This window comes from Phaenicophaeus curvirostris, unplaced genomic scaffold (assembly GCF_032191515.1).
Source record: "Phaenicophaeus curvirostris isolate KB17595 unplaced genomic scaffold, BPBGC_Pcur_1.0 scaffold_327, whole genome shotgun sequence".
NCBI lineage: Eukaryota > Metazoa > Chordata > Aves > Cuculiformes > Cuculidae > Phaenicophaeus > Phaenicophaeus curvirostris.
In genome coordinates, this window is record NW_027206930.1 from 53,912 (window position 1) to 81,166 (window position 27,255).

Consider the following 27,255-nt stretch of genomic DNA (forward strand, 5'->3'; position numbering starts at 1 on the left):
GTCTCTGGGTCTCCCTGGGGGTCTGTCCGTCCGTCCGTCCGTCCGTGGGGCCGCCCACGCCTGGGGCTGGGGGGTCCGTCCGTCCGTCTGTCCGTGGGCGAGCGGGGGGGGGCGGAGGCGGCTCTGCTGCCCGTGAGTCACGCGCCGGGGGGAGGCGGCTCCGGGGGGGCCTGTCCGCGTGTCCGTGGGTCCGTCCAGGTGTCCGTGGGTCCGTCCAGGTGCTCCAGGTGTCCGTGAGACCCTCCTGGTGTCCGTGGGTCCCTCCTGGTGTCCGTGGGTCCATCCAGGTGTCCGTGGGTCCCTCCTGGTGTCTATGGGTTCATTCTCATGTCCTTGTGTCCGTGGGTCCATCCAGGTGTCCGTGAGTCCTTCCAGCTGTCCGTGAGTCCATCCAGGTGTCCATGAGTCCCTCCAGGTGTCCGTGGGTCCATCCAGATGTCCATGAGTCCTTCCAGCTGTCCGTGAGTCCATCCAGGTGTCCACAGGTCCATCCTGGTGTCCATGAGTCCATCCAGATGTCCTTGAGTCCCTCCAGGTGTCCACGGGTCCATCCTGGTGTCCATGAGTCCCTCCAGCTGTCTGTGAGTCCATCCAGGTGTCCATGGGTCCCTCCTGGTGTCCGTGGGTCCCTCCAGCTGTCCATGAGTCCTTCCAGCTGTCCGTGAGTCCATCCAGATGTCCGTGGGTCCCTCCAGGTGTCCACGGGTCCCTCCTGGTGTCCATGGGTCCATCCTGGTGTCCATGAGTCCATCCAGATGTCCGTGGGTCCCTCCAGGTGTCCATGAGTCCATCCAGGTGTCCATGAGTCCTTCCAGCTGTCCATGAGTCCATCCAGGTGTCCGTGGGTCCCTCCTGGTGTCCATGAGTCCTTCCAGCTGTCTGTGGGTCCATCCAGGTGTCCACGGGTCCATCCTGGTGTCCATGAGTCCATCCAGATGTCCGTGGGTCCCTCCTGGTGTCCGTGGGTCCCTTCTGGTGTCCGTGGGTCCTTCCAGCTGTCCATGAGTCCATCCAGGTGTCCATGAGTCCCTCCTGCTGTCCATGAGTCCTTCCAGGTATCCATGAGTCCATCCTGGTGTCCGTGGGTCCCTCCTGGTGTCCATGGGTCCGTCCTGGTGTCTGTGGGTCCATCCCCGTGTCCAGGTGTCTGTGGGTCCTTCCAGCTGTCCATGAGTCCATCCAGGTGTCCATGGGTCCATCCTGGTGTCCATGGGTCCCTCCAGCTGTCCATAAGTCCCTCCTGGTGTCCGTGGGTCCATCCTGGTGTCCATGAGTCCCTCCAGCTGTCCATGAGTCCATCCAGGTGTCCGTGGGTCCCTCCTGGTGTCCATGAGTCCATCCAGGTGTCCGTGGGTCCCTCCTGGTGTCCGTGGGTCCATCCTGGTGTCCATGAGTCCCTCCAGCTGTCCATGAGTCCATCCAGGTGTCCGTGGGTCCCTCCTGGTGTCCGTGGGTCCTTTCAGCTGTCCATAAGTCCCTCCTGGTGTCCGTGGGTCCTTCCAGCTGTCCATGGGTCCCTCCAGTTGTCCGTGAGTCCCTCCTGGTGTCCATGGGTCCGTCCTGGTGTCTGTGGGTCCATCCCCGTGTCCAGGTGTCCGTGGGTCCTTCCAGCTGTCCATGAGTCCATCCAGGTGTCCGTGGGTCCATCCTGGTGTCCATGGGTCCCTCCAGGTGTCCATGAGTCCATCCAGGTGTCCGTGGGTCCCTCCTGGTGTCCGTGGGTCCATCCTGGTGTCCATGAGTCCCTCCAGCTGTCCATGAGTCCATCCAGGTGTCCGTGGGTCCCTCCTGGTGTCCATGAGTCCATCCTGGTGTCCGTGGGTCCCTCCAGGTGTCCGTGGGTCCCTCCTGGTGTCCGTGGGTCCCTCCTGGTGTCCGTGGGTCCCTCCGGGTGCCCTCCTCTCCGTCCACCCCCGACCTCCACCTTGTTCCCCCGCAGAGTCGCCCTCGCTGGGTCCGTCCGTGGGTCCGTCCGTGGGTCCGTCCGTGGGTCGGTCTGGATGGCGCTGGCGGGGCCGGAGGGGGAGCGGGGGGCGCCGCGGCCGCTCTTCTGCCGCCGCGGGGCCCTGCGCCACAAGGTCGTCCACGAGGTCAAGAGCCACCGCTTCACCGCCCGCTTCTTCAAGCAGCCCACCTTCTGCAGCCACTGCACCGACTTCATCTGGTGAGCGCTCGCCCGGGGGGCAGGGGCGCCTCGGGGACCCGCAGAACCAGGTGTCACGGTCAGGTGGACCTCAAGGACCACCTAGAACCAGGTGTGACGGTCAGGTGGACCTCAAGAAGCCCCTAGAACCAGGTATCCAGGTCAGGTGGATCTCAGGGACTTCATGGAACCAGGTATCCAGGTGAGGTGGATCTCAGGGACTTCATGGAACCAGGTATCCAGGTGAGGTGGATCTCAGGGACTTCATAGAACCAGGTGTCCAGGTGAGGTGGATCTCAAGGACCCCATAGAACCAGGTGTCTAGGTCAGGTGGGTCCCAAGAACCCCATAGAACCAGGTGTCCAGGTGAGGTGGATCTCAAGGACTTTATGGAACCAGGTGTCACGGTTAGGTGGGTCCCAAGAACCCCATAGAACCAGGTGTCCAGGTGAAGTGGATCTCAGGGACTTCATGGAACTAGGTGTCTAGGTGAGGTGGATCTCAAGAACCCATAGAACCAGGTGTCCAGGTGAGGTGGATCTCAGGGACTTCATGGACTCAAGTGTCTAGATCAGGTGGATCTCAAGAACCCCCTAGAACCAGGTGTCCAGGTGAGGTGGACCTCAGGGACTTTATGGAACCAGGTGTCTAGGTCAGGTGGATCTCAAGGACCCCATAGAACAAGGTGTCTAGGTTAGGTGGATCTCAAGAAGCCCCTAGAACCAGGTATCCAGGTGAGATGGATCTCAGGGACTTCATGGAACCAGGTGCCTAGGTCAGGTGGACCTCAAGAACCCCCTAGAACCAGGTGTCCAGGTGAGGTGGATCTCAAGGACCCCATAGAACCAGGTGTCTAGCTCAGGTGGACCTCAAGAACCCCATAGAACCCGGTGTCCAGGTGAAATGGACCTCAAGGACCCCATGGACCCAAGTGTCCAGGTGAGATGGACCTCAGGGACCCATAGACCCAGGGATGTGGGTCAGGTGGACCCCAGGGACCCATGGACCTCAAGGACCTGGGTCAGGTGGACCCCATGGACGCAGGTATGTGGGTCAGGTGGACCTCAGGGACCTTGAGGACCAAGAGGCTCAGGTGTCCAGGGCAGGTGGACCTCGGGGACACAAAGAAGTGGGTTTCTGGGTCAGGTGCCCCCATGGACCTCGGCATCTGGGTCAGGTGGAACCCAGGGACCCCTAGATGTGGGTCCAGGTGAGGTGGGACCCAGGGACCCATCGATGTGGGTCCAGGTGAGGTGGAACCCAGGGACCCCCTAGATGTGGGTCCAGGTGAGGTGGAACCCAGGGACCCCCTAGATGTGGGTCCAGGTGAGGTGGGACCCAGGGACCCATCGATGTGGGTCCAGGTGAGGTGGAACCCAGGGACCCCCTAGATGTGGGTCCAGGTGAGGTGGAACCCGGGACCCCCTAGATGTGGGTCCAGGTGAGGTGGAACCCAGGGACCCCCTAGATGTGGGTCCAGGTGAGGTGGAACCCAGGGACCCCCTAGATGTGGGTCCAGGTGAGGTGGAACCCAGGGACCCCCTAGATGTGGGTCCAGGCGAGGTGGGACCCAGGGACCCCCTAGATGTGGGTCCAGGTGAGGTGGAACCTAGGGACCCCCTAGATGTGGGTCCAGGTGAGGTGGAACCCAGGGACCCCCTAGATGTGGGTCCAGGTGAGGTGGAACCCAGGGACCCCCTAGATGTGGGTCCAGGTGAGGTGGAACCCAGGGACCCCCTAGATGTGGGTCCAGGCCCCCCCATAACGATGTCCCTCTCGTCCCCAGGGGCATCGGGAAGCAGGGGCTGCAGTGCATGGGTGAGACCCCCTCCCGACCCCCAATTGCCCCCCCGGATCCAATTGCCCCCCCTGCCCCCCTATTACCCCCCCAATTGCCCCCCCCAATTACCCCCCCAATTGCCCCCCCCCTTGCAGTGGGTCCTCCCCCCCCAAGGCGTGAAGAGTGGGGGGGGGGTAATTGGGGCTGGGGGGGTAATAGGGGCTGGGGGGTAATTGGGGCTGGGGGGTTAATAGGGGCTGGGGGGGTAATAGGGGCTGGGGGGGTAATTGGGGCTGGGGGGGTAATAGGGGCTGGGGGGGCAATAGGGGCTGGGGGGCAATTGGGGCTGGGGGGGTAATAGGGGCTGGGGGGGCAATAGGGGCTGGGGGGCAATTGGGGCTGGGGGGGTAATAGGGGCTGGGGGGGTACTTGGGGCTGGGGGGGCAATAGGGGCTGGGGGGGTACTTGGGGCTGGGGGGGCAATAGGGGCTGGGGGGGCAATAGGGGCTGGGGGTAATTGGGGCTGGGGGGGCAATAGGGGCTGGGGGGTAATTGGGACTGGGGGGGCAATTGGGGCTGGGGGGCAATAGGGGCTGGGGGGTAATAGGGACTGGGGGGGCAATTGGGGCTGGGGGGCAATAGGGGCTGGGGGGGCGTGGAATGATGGGGGGGTGGGATAACGGTTGCCATGGCAACGGTGCCCAGCGGGGATGGCGGTTGCCAGGCAACGGGGGGGGAGGGGAGGGGGGGATTTTAGGGTCCCTGGGGGGGGAGTTTGGGGTCTGGGGGGGGAATTTGGGGTTCCTGGGGGGGGTAAAATGGGGTCTGGGGGGGGATTTGGGGTTCCGGGGGGGTAAAATGGGGTCTGAGGGGGGATTTGGGGTCTGGGGGGGGGAATTTGGGGTTCCTTGGGGGGGTAAAATGGGGTCTGGGGGGGGATTTGGGGTCTGGGGGTGGGATTTGGGGTCTGGGGGGGGAATTTGGGGTTCCTGGGGGGGTAAAATGGGGTCTCGGGGGGGGATTTTGGGGGGGAAAGGAGGGATCGGGGGGGGATTTGGGGGTATTTTGGGTCTTGGGGGGGGGAATTTGGGGTTCCTGGGGGGGTAAAATGGGGTCTGGGGGCGGGATTTGGGGTCTGGGGGGGGGATTTGGGGTTTCTGGGGGGGTAAAATGGGGTCTGGGGGGGGATTTGGGGTCTGGGGGTGGGATTTGGGGTTCCTGGGGGGGTAAAATGGGGTCTTGGGGGGGGATTTTGGGGTCTGGGGGGGGGATTTGGGGTTCCTGGGGGGGGTAAAATGGGGTCGGGGGGCGGGATTTGGGGGTATTTTGGGTCTTGGGGGGGGGTTGGGGGTCCCGGGGGGTTGTTTTTGGGGTGGGGGGGGCTCTGACCCCCCCTGCCCCCCCCAGTTTGCAGTTTCGTGGTTCACAAACGCTGCCACGAGTTCGTCACCTTCGAGTGTCCGGGGGCCGGGAAGGGACCCCAGACGGATGTGAGGGGGGGGCTGGGGCTGGGGGGGGCCCAGAGCCATGGGGGGGGGCCCAGAGCCATGGGGGGGGGGCCCAGATCCATGGGGGGGGGCCCAGAGCCATGGGGGTGGGGCCTGGATCTATATGGGGGGTCCTGAATCTATGGGGGGGGGGCTTGATCTATGAGGGGGGGTCCTAGATCTATGAGGGGGGGTCCTAGATCTATATGGGGGCTCCTGACTCTATGGGGGGTCCTGGATCTATGGGGGTGGTCCTGGATCTATGGGGGGGGGTCCTGGAACTATGAGGGGGGGTCCTAGATCCATGGAGGGGGGCCCTGGGTCTATGAGGGGGGGGCTGGATCTATGAGGGGGGGTCCTGGATCTATGAGGGGGGGTCCTAGATCTATATGGGGGGTCCTGGATCTATGGGGGGGGGGCTGGATCTATGAGGGGGGGTCCTAGTCCCATGAGGGGGGTCCTGACTCTATGGGGGGGGGGCTGGATCTATGGGGGGGGGGTCCTGAATCTATATGGGGGGTCCTAGATCTATGAGGGGGGGTCCTGGATCTATGAGGGGGGGGCTGGATCTATGAGGGGGGGTCCTAGATCTATATGGGGGGTCCTGGATCTATGGGGGGGGGCTGGATCTATGAGGGGGGGTCCTGGGTCTATATGGGGGGTCCTAGATCTATGGGGGGGGGGCTGGATCTATGAGGGGGGGTCCTGGGTCTATATGGGGGGTCCTAGATCTATGGGGGGGGGGCTGGATCTATGAGGGGGGGTCCTGGGTCTATGAGGGGGGGTCCTGAATCTATATGGGGGGTCCTAGATCTATGAGGGGGGGGTCCTGGATCTATTGGGGGGGGCTGGATCTATGGGGGGGGTCCTGGATATTTTGGGGGGGGCTGGATCTATGAGGGGGGGTCCTGAATCTATATGGGGGGTCCTGGATCTATGAGGGGGGTCTTGGATCTATGAGGGGGGGTCTTGGATCTATGAGGGGGGTCCCAGACCCATGAGGGGGGGTCCTAGATCTATGAGGGGGGTCCTGGATCTATGGGGGGGGGTCCCAGATTTATAGAGGGGGGGGTCCCCAATCCCTGGGGGGTGGGGGTGGGGGGGGGTGTCCTGGCTCTAGGAGGGTCCCTAGGGAGGTTTGGAGCGGCTCCTGGGTCCTAGTGCCCCTCCTCCCTTCTCCTTTCCCCTCGCACACGCGTGTGCCCCCCCCTCCCCCCCCAGGACCCCCGGAACAAGCACAAGTTCAAGGTGCACAGTTACAGCAGCCCCACCTTCTGCGATCACTGCGGCTCCCTCCTCTACGGCCTCGTGCACCAGGGCATGAAGTGCTCGTGTGAGTGTGCGACGCACGAGGGAGCCCGCTGGGAGCTTCGGAGGGGGGCAGCGGGGGGGGGAGCCTCGTGCGAGGAGCCGGGGCCTTGTGTGTGTGGGGGGGGGTAGGTGTGAGGAGCTCGTGCAAAGGAGGGAGGGGGAGGGGCCTGGGGTTGACGTGCAAGGGTCGTCGTGCAAGGGTCGTCGTGCAAGGAGCTGTTATTGCAGATGGAGGGGGATTGTGCAAGGGGCATCGTGCAAGGTGAGTGTGAGGTGCACAGTGATGCTTGTGTGAGGCCTCGTGTGAGGTGGGGGTGAGGCACACGGGGTCCCTCGTGCGAAGCCCTCGTGCGAGGTGTGTTCGAGGCGGGTTTGAGGGACGTGTGAGGCCCTCACAATCCCTCGTGCGAAGCCCTCATGCAAGGTGTGCTCGAGGCGGCTTTGAGGGACGTGGGAGGCTCTCACAATCCCTCGTGTGAAGCCCTCGTACGAGGTGTGTTCGAGTCAGGTTTGAGGGATGTGCGAGGCCCTCGTGCGAGGTGTGTTTGAGGCGGGTTTGAGGGACGTGCGAGGCACTCACAATCCCTCGTGCGAAGCCCTCGTGCGAGGCAGGTCCGAGGCAGGATGAAGGCAGCTGTGAGGCGCACACGGTCCCCTCGTGCGAAGCCCTCGTGCGAGGCGGCTTCGAGGGAGGTGTGAGGTGCCCGCGGTCCCTCGTGCGAGGCCCTCGTGCGAGGCGGCTTCGAGGCGGGGGCGAAGGCCTCGTGCGAAACCCCTCGTGCGAAACCCCTCGTGCCCCGCAGGCTGCGAGATGAACGTGCACAAGCGCTGCGTGCACGTGGTGCCGAGTCTGTGCGGCGTCGACCACACGGAGCGACGGGGGCGGCTGCAGCTCCGCATCCACCCCCTGCCCGGGCAGCAGCTCCACGTCACCGGTAACTGCCCCCCGGGGGGTAAAAAGGGACCTAATTGCCCCCCCGGGGGGTAAAAAGGGGATTAACTGCCCCCCCGGGGCGTAAAAAGGGGATTAACTGACCCCCCGGAGGGGTAAAAGGGGCTCAAAGTGCCTCTAAAGTGTCTCCTTGGGGGGTAAAAGGGACTCAAATTGCCTCTAAAGTGGCCCCGGGGGGGGTAAAAAGGGACCTAATTGCCCCCCCGGGGGGTAAAAAGGGGATTAACTGCCCCCCCGGGGGGTAAAAAGGGGATTAAGTGCCCCCCCGGGGGTTAAAAGGGACTCAAAGTGCCTCGAAAGTGTCTCCTTGGGGGGTAAAAGGGACCCAAACAGGGACAGAAGGGACCAAACTGCCTTAAAAACTGCCCCCCCGGGGGTAAAAAGGGACCTAATTGCCCCCCCGGGGGGGTAAAAAGGGGATTAACTGCCCCCCCGGGGGGGTAAAAGGGACTCAAAGTGCCTCTAAAGTGTCTCCTTGGGGGGTAAAAGGGACTCAAATTGCCTCTAAAGTGGCCCCGGGGGGGTAAAAAGGGACCTAATTGCCCCCCCGGGGGGTAAAAAGGGGATTAACTGTCCCCCCGGGGCGTAAAAAGGGGATTAACTGCCCCCCCGGGGGGGAAAAGGGACTCAAAGTGCCTCGAAAGTGTCTCCTTGGGGGGTAAAAGGGACCCAAACAGGGACAGAAGGGACCAAACTGCCTTAAAAACTGCCCCCCCGGGGGTAAAAAGGGACCTAATTGCCCCCCCAGGGGGTAAAAAGGGACCTAATTGCCCCCCCGGGGAGTAAAAAGGGGATTAAGTGCCCCCCCGGGGGTTAAAAGGGACTCAAAGTGCCTCGAAAGTGGCCCCGGGGGGGGTAAAAAGGGACCTAATTGCCCCCCCGGGGGGTAAAAAGGGGATTAACTGACGCCCCGGGGGGGTAAAAGGGGCTCAAAGTGTCTCTAAAGTGTCTCCTTGGGGGGTAAAAGGGACTCAAATTGCCTCTAAAGTGGCCCCGGGGGGGTAAAAAGGGACCTAATTGCCCCCCCGGGGGGTAAAAAGGGGATTAACTGCCCCCCCGGGGGGTAAAAAGGGGATTAACTGACCCCCCGGGGGTTAAAAGGGACTCAAAGTGCCTCGAAAGTGTCTCCTTGGGGGGTAAAAGGGACCCAAACAGGGACAGAAGGGACCAAACTGCCTTAAAAACTGCCCCCCCGGGGGTAAAAAGGGACCTAATTGCCCCCCCGGGGAGTAAAAAGGGGATTAAGTGCCCCCCCGGGGGGTAAAAGGGACTCAAAGTGCCTCGAAAGTGTCTCCTTGGGGGGGAAAAGGGACTCAAGTTGCCTCAAAAGTGGCCCCGGGGGGGTAAAAAGGGACCTAATAGCCCCCTTGGGGGGTATGCAGGGCCCTAATTGCCCCCCCGGGGGGTATGCAGGGCCCTAATTGCCCCCCCGGGGGGTAGCAAAGCCCCCGTTAACCCCTTGTTGCCCGGCCCGGGGCAGTGGGGGAGGCGCGGAACCTGATCCCCATGGACCCCAACGGGCTGTCGGACCCCTACGTGAAGCTGAAGCTGATCCCGGACCCCAAGAACCTCTCCAAGCAGAAGACGCGGACGGTCAAGGCCACGCTCAACCCCGTCTGGAACGAGGCCTTCCTCTTGTGAGCCCCTCGGGCGAAGCCCTCGTGTGAATCCCTCGTGCGAACCCCTCGTGTGAATCCCTCATGTGAATCCCTCATGCGAGCCCCTCCTGCGACCCCCCTCGTGTGAATCCCTCGTGCAAACCCCTCGTGCGAACCCCTCATGTGAATCCCTCATGTGAGTCCCTCTTGCAAATCCCTCGTGCAAATCCCTCGTGTGAATCCTTCGTGTGAATCCCTCGTGCAAACCCCTCGTACGAAGCCGTCGTGCAAATCCCTCATTTGAACCCCTCGTGTGAACCCCTTGTGCAAATCCCTCATTTGAAACCCTCGTGCGAACCCCTCGTGCGAATCCCTCTTTTGAACCCCTCGTGTGAACCCCTTGTGCAAACCCCTCATTTGAACCCCTCGTGCGAAGCCCTCATGTGAATCCCTCGTGTGAATCCCTTGTGTGAATCCCTCGTGCAAATCCCTCATTTGAACCCCTCATGTGAATCCCTCGTGTGAACCCGTCGTGCGAAGCCCTCGTGTGAATCCCTCGTGTGAATCCTTCATGTGAATCCCTCTTGTGAATCCCTCGTGTGAACCCGTCGTGCGAAGCCCTCGTGCGAAGCCCTCGTGTGAATCCCTCGTGCGAACCCCTCGTGTGAATCCATGTGAATCCCTCATGCGAGCCCCTCCTGCGACCCCCCTCGTGTGAATCCCTCGTGCAAACCCCTCGTGCGAACCCCTCATGTGAATCCCTCATGTGAATCCCTCTTGCAAATCCCTCGTGCAAATCCCTCGTGTGAATCCTTCGTGTGAATCCCTCGTGCAAAGCCCTCGTACGAAGCCGTCGTGCGAATCCCTCATTTGAACCCCTCGTGTGAACCCCTTGTGCAAATCCCTCATTTGAACCCCTCGTGCGAAGCCCTCACGTGAATCCCTCTTGTGAATCCCTTGTGTGAAGCCCTCGTGTGAATCCCTCGTGTGAATCCTTCGTGTGAATCCCTCGTGCAAACCCCTAGTGCGAAGCCCTCGTGTGAATCCCTCATGTGAAGCCCTCATGTGAATCCCTTGTGTGAATCCCTCGTGTGAATCCCTCGTGCGAACCCCTGGTGTGAATCCTTCATGTGAATCCCTCGTGCGAATCCCTCGTGCAAATCCCTCGTGCGAAGCCCTCGTGTGAATCCCTCATGTGAATCCTTCATGTGAATCCCTCGTGCGAACCCCTCTTGCGAACCCCTCGTGCGAACCCCTCGTGCAAACCCCTCGTGCAAAGCCCTCGTGCGAATCCCTCATTTGAACCCCTCGTGTGAACCCCTTGTGCAAATCCCTCATTTGAACCCCTCGTGCGAAGCCCTCGTGTGAAGCCCTCATGTGAATCCCTCACGTGAATCCCTCTTGTGAATCCCTTGTGTGAATCCCTCGTGCAAATCCCTCGTGTGAATCCTTAATGTGAACCCCTCGTGCGAATCCCTCGTGCGAACCCTTTGTGCGAATCCCTTGTGTGAATCCCTCGTGTGAACCCGTCGTGCGAAGCCCTCGTGCGACTCCCTCGTGCGAACCCCTCATGTGAACTCGTCATGTGAATCCTTCATGTGAATCCCTCGTGCGAACCCCTCGTGTGAGCCCCTCGTGTGAACCCCTCGTGCGAACCCCTCATGTGAATCCCTCTTGTGAATCCCTTGTGTGAATCCCTCGTGCGAAGCCCTCGTGTGAATCCTTCATGTGAATCCCTCATGTGAATCCCTCGTGTGAACCCCTCGTGCGAATCCCTCTTGCGAACCCCTCGTGCAAACCCCTCGTGCGAAGCCCTCGTGTGAATCCCTCATTTGAACCCCTCGTGTGAACCCCTTGTGCAAATCCCTCATTTGAACCCCTCGTGCAAAGCCCTCAAGTGAATCCCTCGTGTGAATCCCTCGTGCGAACCCCTCGTGTGAACCCCTCGTGTGAATCCCTCATGTGAACCCCTCGTGCGAATCCCTCGTGCGAACCCCTCGTGCAAAGCCTCGTGCGGACCCTGTGAATCCTCGTGCAAATCCTCCTGTGAATCCTTGTGCAAACCCACCTGTAAATTCCACCCCTGACCCTCGTGCAAACCCTCGTGTGACCCTGTCAACCCTCGTGTGACCCCGAGGGGGCGTGGGGGCGACTCGTGCGTCGCACGAGGGGTCACGAGGGTGACACGAGGGTGGCACGAGGGTGTGAAGGTGGCACCAGGGGCACGAGGGGACACGAGGGTGACACGAGGATGACTCGAGGGGGTGCAGGGGCGACTCGTGCATCGCACGAGGGGTCACGAGGATGACACGAGGGTGACACGGGGGTGACACGGGGGTGTGAAGGTGGCACCAGGGGCACGAGGGGACACGAGGGTGACACGAGGATGACTCGAGGGTGACACGAGGGGCACGAGGGGGTGCAGGGGCGACTCGTGCATCGCACGAGGGGTCACGAGGATGACACGAGGGCGACACGGGGGTGACATGAGGGTGACACAGGGGTGTGAAGGTGGCACCAGGGGCACGAGGGGACACGAGGGTGACACGAGGATGCCTCAAGGGGGTGCAGGGGCGACTCGTGCGTCGCACGAGGGGTCACGAGGGTGACACGAGGGTACGGGGGTGGCACCAGGGGCACGAGGGGGTGCAGCCATCGCACGAGGGTGACACGAGGGTGACACGAGGGTGACATGAGGATGACCGGAGGGGCACCAGGGGGTGCAGGGGCGACTCGTGCATCGCACGAGGGGTCACGAGGGTGACACGAGGGTGACACGGGGGTGTGAAGGTGGCACCAGGGGCACGAGGGGACACGAGGGTGACACGAGGGTGACACGAGGATGACCGGAGGGGCACCAGGGGGTGCCGGGGTGACTCGTGCGTGGCACGAGGGTGACACGAGGGCACTGGTGCAGCACGCTGCGGCCGGGGGACGCGGAGCGGCGCCTCTCGGTGGAGGTTTGGGACTGGGATCGCACGTCCCGCAACGACTTCATGGGCGCCATGAGCTTCGGCGTCGCCGAGCTCCTCAAGGGCCACGTGGACGGCTGGTGAGCGGCCGCGCACGAGGGGCTTTGCACGAGGAAATGGGGTAATGGGGCTTTGCACGAGGGGAGGGGGCGGTGGGGCTTTGCACAAGGGGCTTTGCACAAGGGGATGTGGCGATGGGGCTTTGCACAAGGGGAGGGGGTGATGGGGCTTTGCACGAGGGGCTTTGCACAAGGGGCTGTGGCAATGGGGCTTTGCACAAGAGGCTTTGCACGAGGGAATGGGGTGATGGGGCTTTGCACGAGGGGCTGAGGCACCAGGGCTTTGCACGAGGGGCTGGGGCAATGGGACTTTGCACAAGGGGCTGGCGTGATGGGGCTTTGCATGAGGGGCTTTGCACGAGGGGCTGGGGTGAAGGGACTTTGCACGAGGGGCTTTGCACGAGGGGCTTTGCACGAGGGGCTTTGCACGAGGGGCTGGGGCGATGGGACTTTGCACGAGGGGCTTTGCACGAGGGGCTTTGCACGAGGGGCTTTGCACGAGGGCCTCGCACGCCCCTGCCCCACGTGTCCCCCCCCCAGGTTCAAGCTCCTCAACCAGGAGGAGGGCGAGTACTACAACGTCCCCGTGGCCGACACCGACGACTGCGGCCTCCGACCCAAGTTCGAGGTGGGGGGGGGACACCCCAAAACCCCCCCCGGGACCCCAAAACCCCCCCTGGAACCCCCAACCCCCCCCGGGACCCCAAAACCCACCTCCTGGGACCCCAAACCCAACCCCTGGGACCCCAAAACCCCCCCCGGGACCCCAAAACCCCCCCTGGGACCCCAAAACCACCCCCGGGACCCCAAAATCCCCCCCGGGACCCCAAAAACCACCTCTGGGACCCCAAAACCAGCCCCTGGGACCCCAAAAACCAACCCCTTGGGACCCCAAAACCCACCTCCTGGGACCCCAAAACGAGCCCCTGGGACCCCAAACCCCCCCCGGGACCCCAAAACCACCCCTGGGACCCCAAAACCACCCCCGGGACCCCCCAAAACCCCCAACTCCCCCTCCAAAGTCCCCCCCTTCTCTTCCAGGCCTGTAATTACCCCCTGGAGCTCTATGAGGTGAGGGGAGCCCTGACCCCCCAGTGTGACCCCCCAGTGTGACCCCCCAGTGTGACCCCCTGACCCCCAAGTGTGACCCCCTGACCCCCCAGTGTGACCCCCTGACCCCCCAGTGTGACCCCCCAGTGTGACCCCCTGACCCCCAAGTGTGACCCCCCAGTGTGACCCCTGACCCCCTCTCTGACCCTCTCTGACCCCCAAATGTGACCCCCGACCCTCAAGTGTGACCCCCAAGTGTGACCCCCAACCTCCGACCCTCTCTGACCCCCAAGTGTGACCCCCTGACCCCAAGTGTGACCCCCTGACCCCCAAGTGTGACCCCCCAGTGTGACCCCCTGACCCCAAGTGTGACCCCCTGACCCTCTCTGACCCCCCAGTGTGACCCCCAAGTGTGACCCCCTGACCCCCAAGTGTGACCCCCCAGTGTGACCCCCTGACCCCCCAGTGTGACCCCCTGACCCCAAGTGTGACCCCCTGACCCCCAAGTGTGACCCCCAAGTGTGACCCTGACCCTCTCTGACCCCCAAATGTGACCCCCTGACCCCCAAGTGTGACCCCCAACCCTCAAGTGTGACCCCCAAGTGTGACCCCCAACCTCCGACCCTCTCTGACCCCCAAGTGTGACCCCCTGACCCCCAAGTGTGACCCCCAAGTGTGACCCTGACCCTCTCTGACCCTCTCTGACCCCCAAGTGTGACCCCCCAGTGTGACCCCCTGACCCCCAAGTGTGACCCTGACCCTCTCTGACCCCCAAGTGTGACCCCCAAGTGTGACCCCCTGACCCCCAAGTGTGACCCTGACCCTCTCTGACCCCCCAGTGTGACCCCCCAGTGTGACCCCCTGACCCCCCAGTGTGACCCCCCAGTGTGACCCTGACCCCCAAGTGTGACCCCCCAGTGTGACCCTCTGACCCCCCAGTGTGACCCCCAAGTGTGACCCTGACCCTCTCTGACCCCCAAGTGTGACCCCCCAGTGTGACCCCCTGACCCCCAAGTGTGACCCTGACCCTCTCTGACCCACAAGTGTGACCCCCTGACCCCCAAGTGTGACCCCTGAGTGTGACCCCTGAGTGTGACCCCAACCTCTGACCCACTCTGACCCCCAAGTGTGACCCCCCAGTGTGACCCCCTGACCCCAAGTGTGACCCCCTGACCCTCTCTGACCCCCCAGTGTGACCCCCCAGTGTGACCCCCTGACCCCAAGTGTGACCCCCTGACCCTCTCTGACCCCCAAGTGTGACCCCTGAGTGTGACCCCTGAGTGTGACCCCAACCTCTGACCCTCTCTGACCCCCAGTGTGACCCCCAAGTGTGACCCCCCAGTGTGACCCCCTGACCCCCTCTCTGACCCCCTGACCCCCCGTGTGACCCCCGACCCCCTCTCTGACCCCCCCTGTCCCCACAGCGGGTCGTGCGGGGGCCCCCCCCCGCGCCGTGCCCCCCGCTGCCCCCCAGCCCCCCGGACGCCCCCCGCGGCGGCTTCTTCCCCTCCGGCCGCTCCGGCCTCGGCGACTTCACCTTCCTCATGGTGCTGGGCAAGGGCAGCTTCGGCAAGGTGGGACCCCCAAACCGGGCACCCCAAAACCCCCGAAACCCCGGGGAGGGCCCTGAACCCCGAAAACTGACCCTGAACCCCAAAACCCGGCCCTGAACCCCCAAAATCCGGCCCTGAACCCCCAAAAATCCAGCCCTGAACCCCGAAAACTGACACTGAACCCCCAAAAATCCAGCCCTGAACCCCAAAAACTGACCCTGAACCCCCAAAACCCGGCCCTGAACCCCCAAAAATCCAGCCCTGGACCCCAAAATCCAGCCCTGAACCCCGAAACCCGGCCCTGAACCCCAAAACCCGGCCCTGAACCCCCAAAAATCCAGCCCGGAACCCCAAAAACTGACCCTGAACCCCCAAAACCCGGCCCTGAACCCCCAAAAATCCAGCCCTGAACCCCAAAAACTGACCCTGAACCCCCAAAACCCGGCCCTGAACCCCCAAAAATCCAGCCCTGGACCCCAAAATCCAGCCCTGAACCCCGAAACCCGGCCCTGGACCCCAAAATCCAGCCCTGAACCCCGAAACCCGGCCCTGAATCCCAAAACCCGGCCCTGAACCCCCAAAAATCCAGCCCTGAACCCCAAAAACTGACCCTGAACCCCCAAAAATCCAGCCCTGAACCCCAAAACCCGGCCCTGAACCCCCAAAAATCCAGCCCTGAACCCCGAAAACTGACATTGAACCCCAAAACCCGGCCCTGAACCCCCAAAAATCCAGCCCGGAACCCCAAAAACTGACCCTGAACCCCCAAAACCCGGCCCTGAACCCCCAAAAATCCAGCCCTGAACCCCAAAACCCGGCCCTGAACCCCCAAAAATCCAGCCCTGAACCCCGAAAACTGACATTGAACCCCAAAACCCGGCCCTGAACCCCCAAAAATCCAGCCCGGAACCCCAAAAACTGACCCTGAACCCCCAAAACCCGGCCCTGAACCCCCAAAAATCCAGCCCTGAACCCCCAAAATCCAGCCCTGAACCCCGAAAACTGACCCTGAACCCCCAAAACCCGGCCCTGAACCCCAAAATCCAGCCCTGAACCCGGAAAACTGACCCTGAACCCCCAAAACCCGGCCCTGAACCCCCAAAAATCCAGCCCGGAACCCCAAAAACTGACCCTGAACCCCCAAAACCCGGCCCTGAACCCCCAAAAATCCAGGCCTGAACCCCGAAAACTGACCCTGAACCCCAAAACCCGGCCCTGAACCCCCAAAAATCCAGCCCTGGACCCCAAAATCCAGCCCTGAACCCCGAAACCCGGCCCTGAACCCCAAAAACCCGGCCCTGAACCCGCAAAAATCCAGCCCTGAACCCCAAAACCCGGCCCTGAACCCCAAAATCCAGCCCTGAACCCCAAAACCCGGCCCTGAACCCCAAAATCCAGCCCTGAACCCGGAAAACTGACCCTGAACCCCCAAAACCCGGCCCTGAACCCCCAAAAATCCAGCCCTGAACCCCAAAAACTGACCCTGAACCCCCAAAACCCGGCCCTGAACCCCCAAAAATCCAGCCCTGAACCCCAAAAACTGACCCTGAACCCCCAAAACCCGGCCCTGAACCCCCAAAAATCCAGCCCTGGACCCCAAAATCCAGCCCTGAACCCCGAAACCCGGCCCTGAACCCCCAAAACCCGGCCCTGAACCCCAAAAATCCAGCCCTGAACCCCCGAAACCAAGCCCTGAACCCTCAAAACCCAGCCCTGAACCCCAAAAATCCAGTCCTGAACCCCCAAAAACCAACCCCGAACCCCAAAAACCCAGCCCTGAACCCCCAAAAATCCAGCCCTGAACCCCAAAATCCAGCCCTGAACCCCGAAAACCCGGCCCTGAACCCCAAAAACCAGCCCTGAACCCCAAAAATCCAGGCCTGAACCCCAAAACCCAGCCCTGAACCCCAAAAATCCAGCCCTGAACCCCGAAAACCCGGCCCTGAACCCCGAAAACTGACCCTGAACCCCAAAACCCGGCCCTGAACGCGGAAAACTGACCCTGAACCCCCAAAACCCGGCCCTGAACCCCCAAAAATCCAGCCCTGAACCCCGAAAACTGACCCTGAACCCCCAAAACCCGGCCCTGAACCCCCAAAAATCCAGCCCTGGACCCCAAAATCCAGCCCTGAACCCCGAAACCCGGCCCTGAACCCCCAAAAATCCAGGCCTGGACCCTAAAATCCAGCCCTGAACCCCGAAACCCGGCCCTGAACCCCAAAAACCCGGCCCTGAACCCCAAAAACCCAGCCCTGAACCCCAAAAATCCAGCCCCGAACCCCAAAAACCCAGCCCTGAACCCCCAAAATCCAGCCCTGAACCCCCAAAACCCACCCCTGGGCATCCCCTGAACCCCAGTCCCTCCCAGTGCCCCCAATCCCAACCCCATCTCGCCTCCCAGTGCCTCCCAGTGCTCCCAACCCTCACCACTTCTCCCCTCCCAGTGCCTCCCAGTCCCTCCCAGTGCCCCCAGTCCCCCCCCATCTCGCCTCCCAGTCCCTCCCAGTGCCCCCAATCCCCCCCCATCTTGCCTCCCAGCGCCTCCCAGTGCTCCCAATCCCCCCCACATCTCACCTCCCATTGCCTCCCAGTCCCTCCCAGTGCCTCCCAGTGCCTCCCAGTGCCCCCAGTCCCCCCCCATCTCGCCTCCCAGTGGCTCCCAGTGGCTCCCAGTCCCTCCCAGTGGCTCCCAGTCCCTCCCAGTCCCTCCCAGTGGCTCCCAGTGCCCCCAGTCCCCCCCCATCTCGCCTCCCAGTCCCTCCCAGTGGCTCCCAGTCCCTCCCAGTCCCTCCCAGTGCCTCCCAGTCCCTCCCAGTCCCTCCCAGTGCCCCCAGTCCCCCCCCATCTCGCCTCCCAGTCCCTCCCAGTGGCTCCCAGTCCCTCCCAGTGCCCCCAGTCCCCCCCCATCTCGCCTCCCAGTCCCTCCCAGTCCCTCCCAGTGCCTCCCAGTCCCTCCCAGTGCCCCCAGTCCCCCCCCATCTCGCCTCCCAGTCCCTCCCAGTGGCTCCCAGCGCCTCCCAGTGCTCCCAATCCCCCCCACATCTCACCTCCCATTGCCTCCCAGTCCCTCCCAGTGCTCCCAACCCTCACCACTTCTCCCCTCCCATTGACTCCCAGTGCCTCCCAGTCCCTCCCAGTGCCTCCCAGTGCCTCCCAGTGCTCCCAATCCCCCCCCCATCTCCCCTCCCAGTGCCTCCCACTGACTCCCAGTCCCTCCCAGTGCCCCCAGTCCCTCCCAGTGCCCCCAGTCCCCCCCCATCTCGCCTCCCAGTCCCTCCCAGTCCCTCCCAGTCCCTCCCAGTGGCTCCCAGTCCCTCCCAGTGCGGTGTCCCCCCCCCCCCCCAGGTGATGCTGGCCGAGCGGCGCGGCACCTCCGAGCTCTTCGCCATCAAGATCCTCAAGAAGGACGTGGTGGTCCAGGAGGACGACGCCGCCTGCACCCTGGTGGAGCGCCGGGTGCTGGCCCTGGGCCCCCGGCCACACTTCCTCACCCACCTGCACTCCACCTTCCAGACCACCGTGAGCACTGGGAGCACTGGGAGCACTGGGAGCCGGCGCTGGGAGGCAATGGGGGGCAGTGGGGGGCAGTGGGGGGAATGGGGGGAATGGGGGGAATGGGGGGCACTGGGAGGGGAGAAGTGCTGAGGGTAGGGAGCACTGGGAGGGACTGGGAGGCACTGGGAGGGACTGGGAGGGGAGAAGCGGTGAGGGTTGGGAGCACTGGGAGGGACTGGGAGGCACTGGGAGGGACTGGGAGGAAATGGGAGGCACTGGGAGTCAATGGGAGGGACTGGGAGTCAATGGGAGGCAATGGGAAGCACTGGGAGTCAATGGGAGGCACTGGGAGGCACTGGGAGGGACTGGGAGGCACTGGGAGGGGAGAAGTGGTGAGGGTTGGGAGCACTGGGAGGGACTGGGATTCAACGGGAGGGACTGGGAGGGGAGAAGTGGTGAGGGTTGGGAGCACTGGGAGGGACTGGGAGGCACTGGGAGGGACTGGGAGGCAATGGGAGGGGAGAAGTGGTGAGGGTTGGGAGCACTGGGAGGCACTGGGAGGCACTGGGAGGCACTGGGAGGTGAGAAGTGGGAAGGATTGAGAGCACTGGGAGGGACTGGGAGTCAGTGGAAGAGACTGGGAGGGACTGGGAGGCACTGGGAGAGACTGGGATGACTTGGGGGGGGGTAACTGGGAGGTACTGGGAGCTACTGGGAGCTACTGGAGCCCCCCCCTTGCCCCCCCCCCAGGACCGTCTGTACTTCGTGATGGAGTATGTGACCGGGGGGGACCTGATGTACCACATCCAGCAGGTCGGCAAGTTCCGCGAGCCCCACGCCACGTGAGTCCCTGCACCCCAAAACCCTCCTGAACCCCCAAATCCACCCCGGGACCCCCAAACCCGACCCCGAACCCCCAAAAATCCGACCCCGAACCCCCCGAATCCACCCCAAAACCCTCCAAATCCAACCCCAAATCCACCTCCTGTGCCCAGAAATCCATCCTGAACCCCAAAATCCAACCCTGAACCCCAAAATTCAACCCTGAACCCCCAAAATACACCCCAAAATCCACCCTAGGACCCCAAAATCCGACCCTGAACCCCTAAAATCCAACCCCGAACCCCCCGAATCCAACCCCGAATCCAACCCCAAATCCACCTCCTGTGCCCAGAAATCCATCCTGAACCCCAAAATCCAACCCTGAACCCCAAAAATGCAACCCAAAATCCACCCTAGGACCTCAAAGTCCAACCCTGAACCCCAAAAATCCAACCCTGAACCCCCCAAATCCAACCCCAAATCCACCTCCTGTGCTCCGAAATCCATCCTGAACCCCAAAATCCAACCCTGAACCCCAAAATTCAACCCTGAACCCCCAAAATCCAACCCAAAAGCCACCCTAGGACCCCAAAATCCAACCCTGAACCCCAAAAATCCACCCCAACCCCTAAAATCCATCCCAAAATCCACCCTTGGACCCCAAAATCCACCCTGAACCCCAAAAATCCACCCCAAACCCCTAAAATCCACCCCAAAATCCACCCTTGGAGCCCAAAATCCACCCTGAACCCCAAAAATCCACCCCAAACCCCTAAAATCCACCCCAAAATCCACCCTTGGAGCCCAAAATCCATCCTGAACCCCAAAATCCAACCCTGAACCCCCAAAATCCAATCCCCAACCCCCAAAATCCATCCCAAAATCCATCCCAAAATCCACCCTTGGACCCCAAAATCCACCCTGAACCCCAAAAATCCACCTTGAAAACCAAACCCCCCCCAAAATCCAACCCCCTGCACCCCAAAATCCACCCTGAACCCCTAAATCCACCCCAAAATCCACCCTTGCACCCCCAAATCCACCCCCTGCCCCCCCCCCAATCACTCCAGGCCCCTCAAGACACCCCAAAATCACCCCCAGGTCCCCCCTCCCAGCCCCCTTGAGACCCCTCCCCCCCCCTCCAAATATCGGGGTGCCCCCCTACACCCCCTTTTTTTATTATTTTAACCCCCCCCTCTAGATTTTACGCGGCAGAAATCGCCATCGGCCTCTTCTTCCTCCACAACCAGGGGATCATTTACCGGTGAGACCCCCCCAAATCCAACCCCGGGAGGCCCTCAAACCTTCCTGAACCCCCAAAATCCCCCCCTGAACCCCCTTTTTTTTGGTGTCCCCCCCAAAATATTAAAAATAGGGACCTGAAGCTGGATAACGTGATGCTGGACGCCCAGGGACACGTCAAGATCACGGACTTCGGGATGTGCAAGGAGAACATGTTTGTGGGGGCCACCACCCGCACCTTCTGCGGGACCCCCGACTACATCGCCCCCGAGGTTTGGGGGGGCCCCAAAACTTGGGGGGACCCCGATATTGGGGGGGGGAGCCCAAGGGTTCGAGGGGGATCCAGCATCCAGAGCATCCAGAGCATCCAGAGCATCAAGGAGGAGGAAGATGTTGAGGGGATCCAAGGGTTTTGGGGGGACTGAGGGGTTTTGGGGGTCCCAAGGCCTTAGGGGAGCCCCAAAACTTGGGGGGACCCCGATATTTTTGGGGGGGAGCCAAGGGTTTGAGGGGTACCCAGCATTCAGAGCATCCAGAGCATCCCAGCATCCAGGAGGATACAGATGTTGAGGGGACCCAAGGGTTTTTGGGGGGGCCCAGGGGTTTTGGGGGGACTCAGGGGCTTTGGGGGGTCCCAAGGCCTTAGGGGAGCCCCAAAACTGGGGGGGACCCCCATATTTTGGGGGGGGAGCCAAGGGTTTGAGGGGGACCCGGCATCCAGAGCATCCAGAGCATCCAGAGCATCCCAGCATCAAGGAGGACCTAGATGGGGGGGACACTAGGGTTTTTTGGGGGGACCCAGGGTTTTTGGGGGGACTCAGGGGTTTTGGGGGGTCCCAAGGCCTTAGGGGAGCCCCAAAACTGGGGGGGACCCCGATATTTTTGGGGGGGAGCCAAGGGTTTGAGGGGGACCCGGCATCCAGAGCATCCAGAATCCAGAGCATCAAGGAGGAGGCAGATGTTGAGGGGATCCAAGGGTTTTTGGGGGGACCCAGGGGTTTTGGGGGGACTCAGGGGTTTTGGGGGGTCCCAAGGCCTATGGGGAGCCCCAAAACTGGGGGGACCCCGATATTTTGGGGGGAGCCAAGGATTTGAGGGGGACCCGGCATTCAGAGCATCCCAGCATCCAGAGCATCAAGGAGGAGGCAGATGTTGAGGGGATCCAAGGGTTTTGGGGGGGACCCAGGGGTTTTGGGGGGACTGAGGGGTTTTTGGGGGTCCCAAGGCCTATGGGGAGCCCCAAAACTGGGGGGACCCCGATATTTTGGGGGGGGAGCCAAGGGTTTGAGGGGGATCCAGCATTCAGAGCATCCCAGCATCCAGGGGGACAGAGATGTGGGGGAACCCAAGGGATTTTGGGGGGTCCCAGGGATTCAGAACACCCCCCACACGAGTTTTGGGGTGCCCCCCCCCAGATCATCGCCTACCAGCCCTACGGGAAGTCGGTCGACTGGTGGTCTTTTGGGGTGCTGCTCTACGAGATGCTGGCCGGGCAGGTGGGTTTGGGGGGGTCCAGGGGCGATTTGGGGGGGACTGGGGGTGATTTGGGGGGGTCCAGGGTTGATTTGGGGGGGTCTTGAGGCAATTGGGGGGGGACTGGGGGTGATTTGGGGGGTCCATGGTTGATTTGGGGGGTCCTGGGGGTCCAGGGTTGATTTGGGGGGCTCTTGAAGTAATTAGGGGGGTCCTGGGGGTGATTTGGGGGCTCCTGGGTTGATTTGGGGGTGTCCAGGGGCAATTGGGGGGGTCCTGGGGGTGATTTGGGGGGCTCCTGGGTTGATTTGGGGGTGTCCAGGGCAATTGGGGGGGTCCTGGGGGTGATTTTGGGGGGTCCAGGGTTGATTTGGGGGGGTCTTGAGGCGATTAGGGGGGTCCTGGGGGTGATTTTGGGGGGTCGTGGGGGTCCAGGGTTGATTTGGGGGGTCTTGAGGCGATTGGGGGGGACTGGGGGTGATTTGGGGGGTCCAGGGTTGATTTGGGGGGGTCTTGAGGCGATTGGGGGGGTCCTGGGGGTGATTTGGGGGGGGTCCAGGGTTGATTTGGGGGGGTCTTGAGGCGATTTGGGGGGGACTGGGGGTGATTTGGGGGGGTCCAGGGTTGATTTGGGGGGGTCTTGAGGCAATTGGGGGGGTTCTGGGGGTGATTTTGGGGGGTCCTGGGATGATTTGGGGGGGTCCTGGGGGTCCAAGGTTGATTTGGGGGGTCTTGAGGCAATTGGGGGGGGTCCTGGGGGTGATTTGGGGGGGTCCCAATTTTTGGGGTGCCCCCCCAGCCCCCCTTCGATGGGGAGGACGAGGACGAGCTCTTCCAGTCCATCCTGGAGCAGACGGTCACGTACCCCAAATCTCTGTCCCGCGAGGCCGTCGCCATCTGCAAGGGGGTGAGTGGGGCCCCCCCAAAATCTTTGGGGCCCCCCCCAAATCTTTGGGGTCCCCCCAAACCCCACAGCCCCCCCCAAACCCTCACAGCCCCCCCAAATCCTTGCCCCCCCCCCCAGTCCCACCTCATCTCTCCTACAGCTTCTCAAACCATGGGGACCCCCCAAAAATCTCGGGGTCCCCCCCCCAAAATCCTTGGAGCCCCCCCAAATCCTTAAGGCCCCCCCAAATCCTTAGGCCCCCCCCAAACCCCTGAACCCCCCCCAAAATCCTTAACCCCCCCTCAAACCCTTAAGACCCCCCCAAAATCTTGGGGTCCCCCCACCTTTTGCTTCTCCCTGTGGCTTCCAGGAGGGTTTTTGGGGGGTTCCCTGATGGATTTGGGGGGGTCCCAGGGGTTTTGGGGGCCCCAGATTTTTTTGGGGGGGCCCTGACCCCCCCCCCCCGAGCCCCCCACTTCCTTACCAAGCACCCTGGCCCCCCCCAAACCCTTAAGACCCCCCAAAATCTTGGGGTCCCCCCACCTTTTGCTTCTCCCTGTGGCTTCCAGGAGGGTTTTGGGGGGTTCCCTGATGGATTTGGGGGGGTCCCAGGGGTTTTGGGGGCCCCAGATTTTTTTGGGGGGGCCCTGACCCCCCCCCCCGAGCCCCCCACTTCCTTACCAAGCACCCTGGCCCCCCCCAAACCCTTAAGACCCCCCCAAAATCTTGGGGTCCCCCCACCTTTTGCTTCTCCCTGTGGCTTCCAGGAGGGTTTTGGGGGGTTCCCTGATGGATTTGGGGGGGTCCCAGAGGTTTTGGGGGCCCCAGATTTTTTGGGGGGGGCCCTGACCCCCCCCGTGACCCCCCCAGTTCCTGACCAAGCACCCCGGGAAGCGGCTGGGGGCGGGGCCGGGGGGGGAGCAGGAGGTTCGCCTGCACCCCTTTTTCCGCTGGACGGACTGGGAGCGCCTGGAGCGTTTGGAGGTGCCCCCCCCCTTCGTGCCCCGCCCGGTGAGTGCACCCCGAAACCCCCCCTGCACCCCAAAAACGCACCTGCACCCCGAAACCCCCCCTGCACCCCCCCCGCACCCCAAAAACCAGCCCCCTGCACCACAAAACCCACCCACACACCCCAAAACCCAGCCCCCTGCACCCCCAAAACCCACCCCAGGACCCCCAAAACCAGCCCCCTGCACCCCAAAAACCAACCCCAGGACCCCCCCCTGCACCCCAAAACCCCCCCTGCACCCCCCCTGCACCCCAAAACCCACCCCAGGACCCCCAAAACCAGCCCCCTGCACCCCCAAAACCCACCCAGGCCCCCCCGTGCACCCCAAAAATAGCCCCCTGCACCCAAAACCCACACACACACACCCAAAACCCAGCCCCCTGCACCCCCAAAACCCACCCAGGACCCCCTCTGCACCCCAAAACCCCCCCTGCACCCCCCCTGCACCCAAAACCCACCCACACACCCCAAAACCCAGCCCCCTGCACCCTCAAAACCAACCCCAGGACCCCCCCTGCACCCCAAAAATAGCCCCCTGCACCCCCAAAACCCACCCAGGACCCCCAAAACCAGCCCCCTGCACCCTCAAAACCAACCCCAGGACCCCCTCCTGCACCCCAAAACCCACCCAGGACCCCCCCTGCACCCCAAAACCCACACACACACCCCAAAAACCAGCCCCCTGCACCCCCAAAACCCACCCAGGCCCCCCCGTGCACCCCAAAAATAGCCCCCTGCACCCCAAAACCCACACACACACCCCAAAACCCAGCCCCCTGCACCCCCAAAACCCACCCAGGACCCCCTCTGCACCCCAAAACCAGCCCCCCGCACCCCCAAAACCCCCCTAGGACCCCCTCCTGCACCCCAAAACCCACCCAGGACCCCCCTCGCACCTCGATCCCCCCCTCCTGCACCCCCAAAACCCACCTAGAACCCCCCCCGCACCCTAAAACCCACTTAGAACCCCCCCCCGCACCCCAAAACCCCCGCAGGACCCCCCCCAACCCCACCCCCCCCTTTTAATTTGGAGGGGCCCCCCCAAAACTTTGGGGGGGGCAGGCGCTCACCCCCCCATTTCTCTCTCTCTCTCTCTGTCTGTCCATCCGCGTTGTCCGTCTGTCCTTCCCCCCCCCCCCGAATTTGGGGGACCCCCCCACTTTTGGGGTTCATTTTGGGGGGGGGCATTTTGGGGGGGTGATTTTTGGGGTCCCCTCTTTGGGGTTCCCTTTGGGGGGGTCCTTTTGGGGTCTCCTATTTTTGGGGTCCCCTTTGGGGGGGCTCATTTTTGGGGTCCTCTATTGCTGTTCATTTTGGGGGGGTCACTTCTGGGGGTCCCCTTTTTGGGGTCCCCCTTTTGGGGGTTCATTTTGGGGGGGTCACTTCTGGGGGTCTCCTTTTTGGGGTCCCCCTTTTTGGGGGTTCATTTTGGGGGGGTCACTTTTGGGGTCCCCTCTTTGGAGTTCCCTTTGGGGGTTCATTTTGGGGTCTCCTATTTTTGGGGTCCCGTTTTGGGGGGGGTCATTTTTGGGGTCCCCTCTGGGATTCATTTTGGGGGGGGTCACTTTTGGGGCTCCCTTTGGGGGGGTTCATTTTGGGGGGGTCACTTTTGGGGTCCCCTATTTGGGATTCCCTTTGGGGGGGGCATTTTGGGGTCTCCTATTTTTGGGGTCCCCTTTTTGGGGTTCCCTTTGGGGGGTTCATTTTGGGGGTCCCTATTTTGGGGGTCCCCTTTTTGGGGTTCCCTTTGGGGGGGTTCATTTTGGGGGGGTCCCTTTGGGGGGTTCACTTTGGGGGTTCCCTTTTGGGGTTCCCTTTTGGGGGTTCATTTTGGGGGGGTCATTTTTGGGGTCCCCTATTTGGGGTTCCCTTTGGGGGGGCATTTTGGGGTCTCCTATTTTTGGGGTCCCCTTTTTGGGGTTCCCTTTGGGGGGTTCATTTTGGGGTCCCTATTTTGGGGGTCCCTATTTTGGGGTCCCCTTTTTGGGGTTCCCTTTTTGGGGTTCCTTTTTGGGGGTTCACTTTGGGGGGATCCCTTTGGGGGGGTTCATTTTGGGGGTCCCTATTTTGGGGGTCCCCTTTTTGGGGTCCCCTTTTTGGGGTTCCCTTTGGGGGGTTCATTTTGGGGGGGTCATTTTGGGGGGGTCCCTTTGGGCTCCTCTTTATGGTCTTCCTCTTGGGGTTCATTTTGGGGGGGTTCCCCTTTTTGGGGTCCCCTTTTTGGGGTTCCCTTTTTGGGGTTCACTTTGGGGGTTCCCTTTTTGGGGTTCACTTTGGGGGGGTTCCCTTTTGGGGGTTCACTTTGGGGGGGTCCCATTTAACCTCCCTTTTGGGGGGTTGCTGGGGGGGGGTGCGTCCTTTCTCCTCTCTCTTCTTGCCTTTCTCCCCTATTTTGGGGTCCCCCCCTTTTTTTTTTGGGGTGCCCCCCCCCCCAAAACCTCACAGTGCGGTCGAAACGGGGAGAACTTCGATAAATTCTTCACTCGAGCCCCCCCCGCTCTGACCCCCCCAGATCAGCTCGTCCTGGCGGGGCTCGACCAGGCTGAATTTTTGGGGTTCACCTACACGAACCCCGATTTCGTGCACCCCGACTCCCGCCTCCCCCCCCCTCCTGACTCCCTCGTCTGAGACACCCCCCACCCCTTCAAATATTGGGGGACCCCCCCCCCAACTTAAAAGCCACCCCCTTACTGCTCACCTCCCCCCCCAAATTTGGGGGACCCCCTCGGTTTTGGGGTCCCCCTCCCCTTTCTGGGGTCCCCCTCCCCTTTTCGAGGTCCCCCCCTTCATTTTATGGGGTCCCCCCTCCCATTTTTAGGGTCCCCCCCACTTTGGGGGACCCCCCCTACTTAGAAGCCACCCCCTTACTGCTCACCTCCCCCCCCAAATTTGGGGGACCCCCTCGGTTTTGGGGTCCCCCTCCCCTTTCTGGGCTCCCCTCCCCTTTCTGGGGCTCCCCCTCCCCTTTTTGGGGTCCCCTTCCCCTTTTCGGGCTCCCCCTCCCCTTTTTGGGGTCCCCCTCCCCTTTTCGGGGTCCCCCCCTTTCATTTTTGGGGGTCCCCTCCTTCTTAACAGCCCCCTCTCCCTACTTCCCCGACCCCCCCCCCAAAATTTTGGGGTCCTCCCCCTTTAGCCCCCCCCGACCCCCCAAAATTTTTGGGGTGCATCCCCCCCCCCAGCTGTGACTCCCCTGGATGAGCTGGAGGGCATTTTGGGGTGCAAGGGGGGGGCCCCCCTCTCCCAAGCTCCTTCCTCGCCCCCCCCGCCCCCCCAAATCTTCAGCCCCCCCTTAGGGCCCCCCAAAACCCCCCAGGGCCCCCCAAAAACCGGACCCCCCCCCCAATATAAAGTGACTGAGCCGGTGTCTGAGTCTGTGTCTGTGGGGGGGGGGGGGAAGGGGGGGTCCCCAATTTCTGGGTCCTT

The 27,255-nt window shown here is 62.5% G+C and overlaps 1 protein-coding gene across 1 annotated transcript; it reads left to right on the forward strand.

Annotated features, from left to right (window-relative positions):
* The first annotated feature begins 387 nt into the window (after positions 1–387).
* On the forward strand, positions 388–26,506 carry PRKCG (protein kinase C gamma). The gene is made up of 19 exons (XM_069882772.1): positions 388–581; positions 1,940–2,164; positions 3,930–3,961; positions 5,331–5,413; positions 6,632–6,743; positions 7,525–7,656; positions 9,154–9,310; positions 12,189–12,323; positions 12,843–12,930; positions 13,344–13,373; positions 14,777–14,926; positions 18,251–18,424; positions 19,151–19,242; positions 20,424–20,486; positions 20,598–20,736; positions 21,880–21,960; positions 22,737–22,844; positions 23,694–23,834; positions 26,278–26,506. The coding sequence occupies exons 1-19, from the start codon at positions 562–564 to the stop codon at positions 26,458–26,460; spliced, it is 2,145 nt and encodes a 714-aa protein (XP_069738873.1). The 5' UTR covers positions 388–561; the 3' UTR covers positions 26,461–26,506.
* Positions 26,507–27,255: the final 749 nt, after the last annotated feature.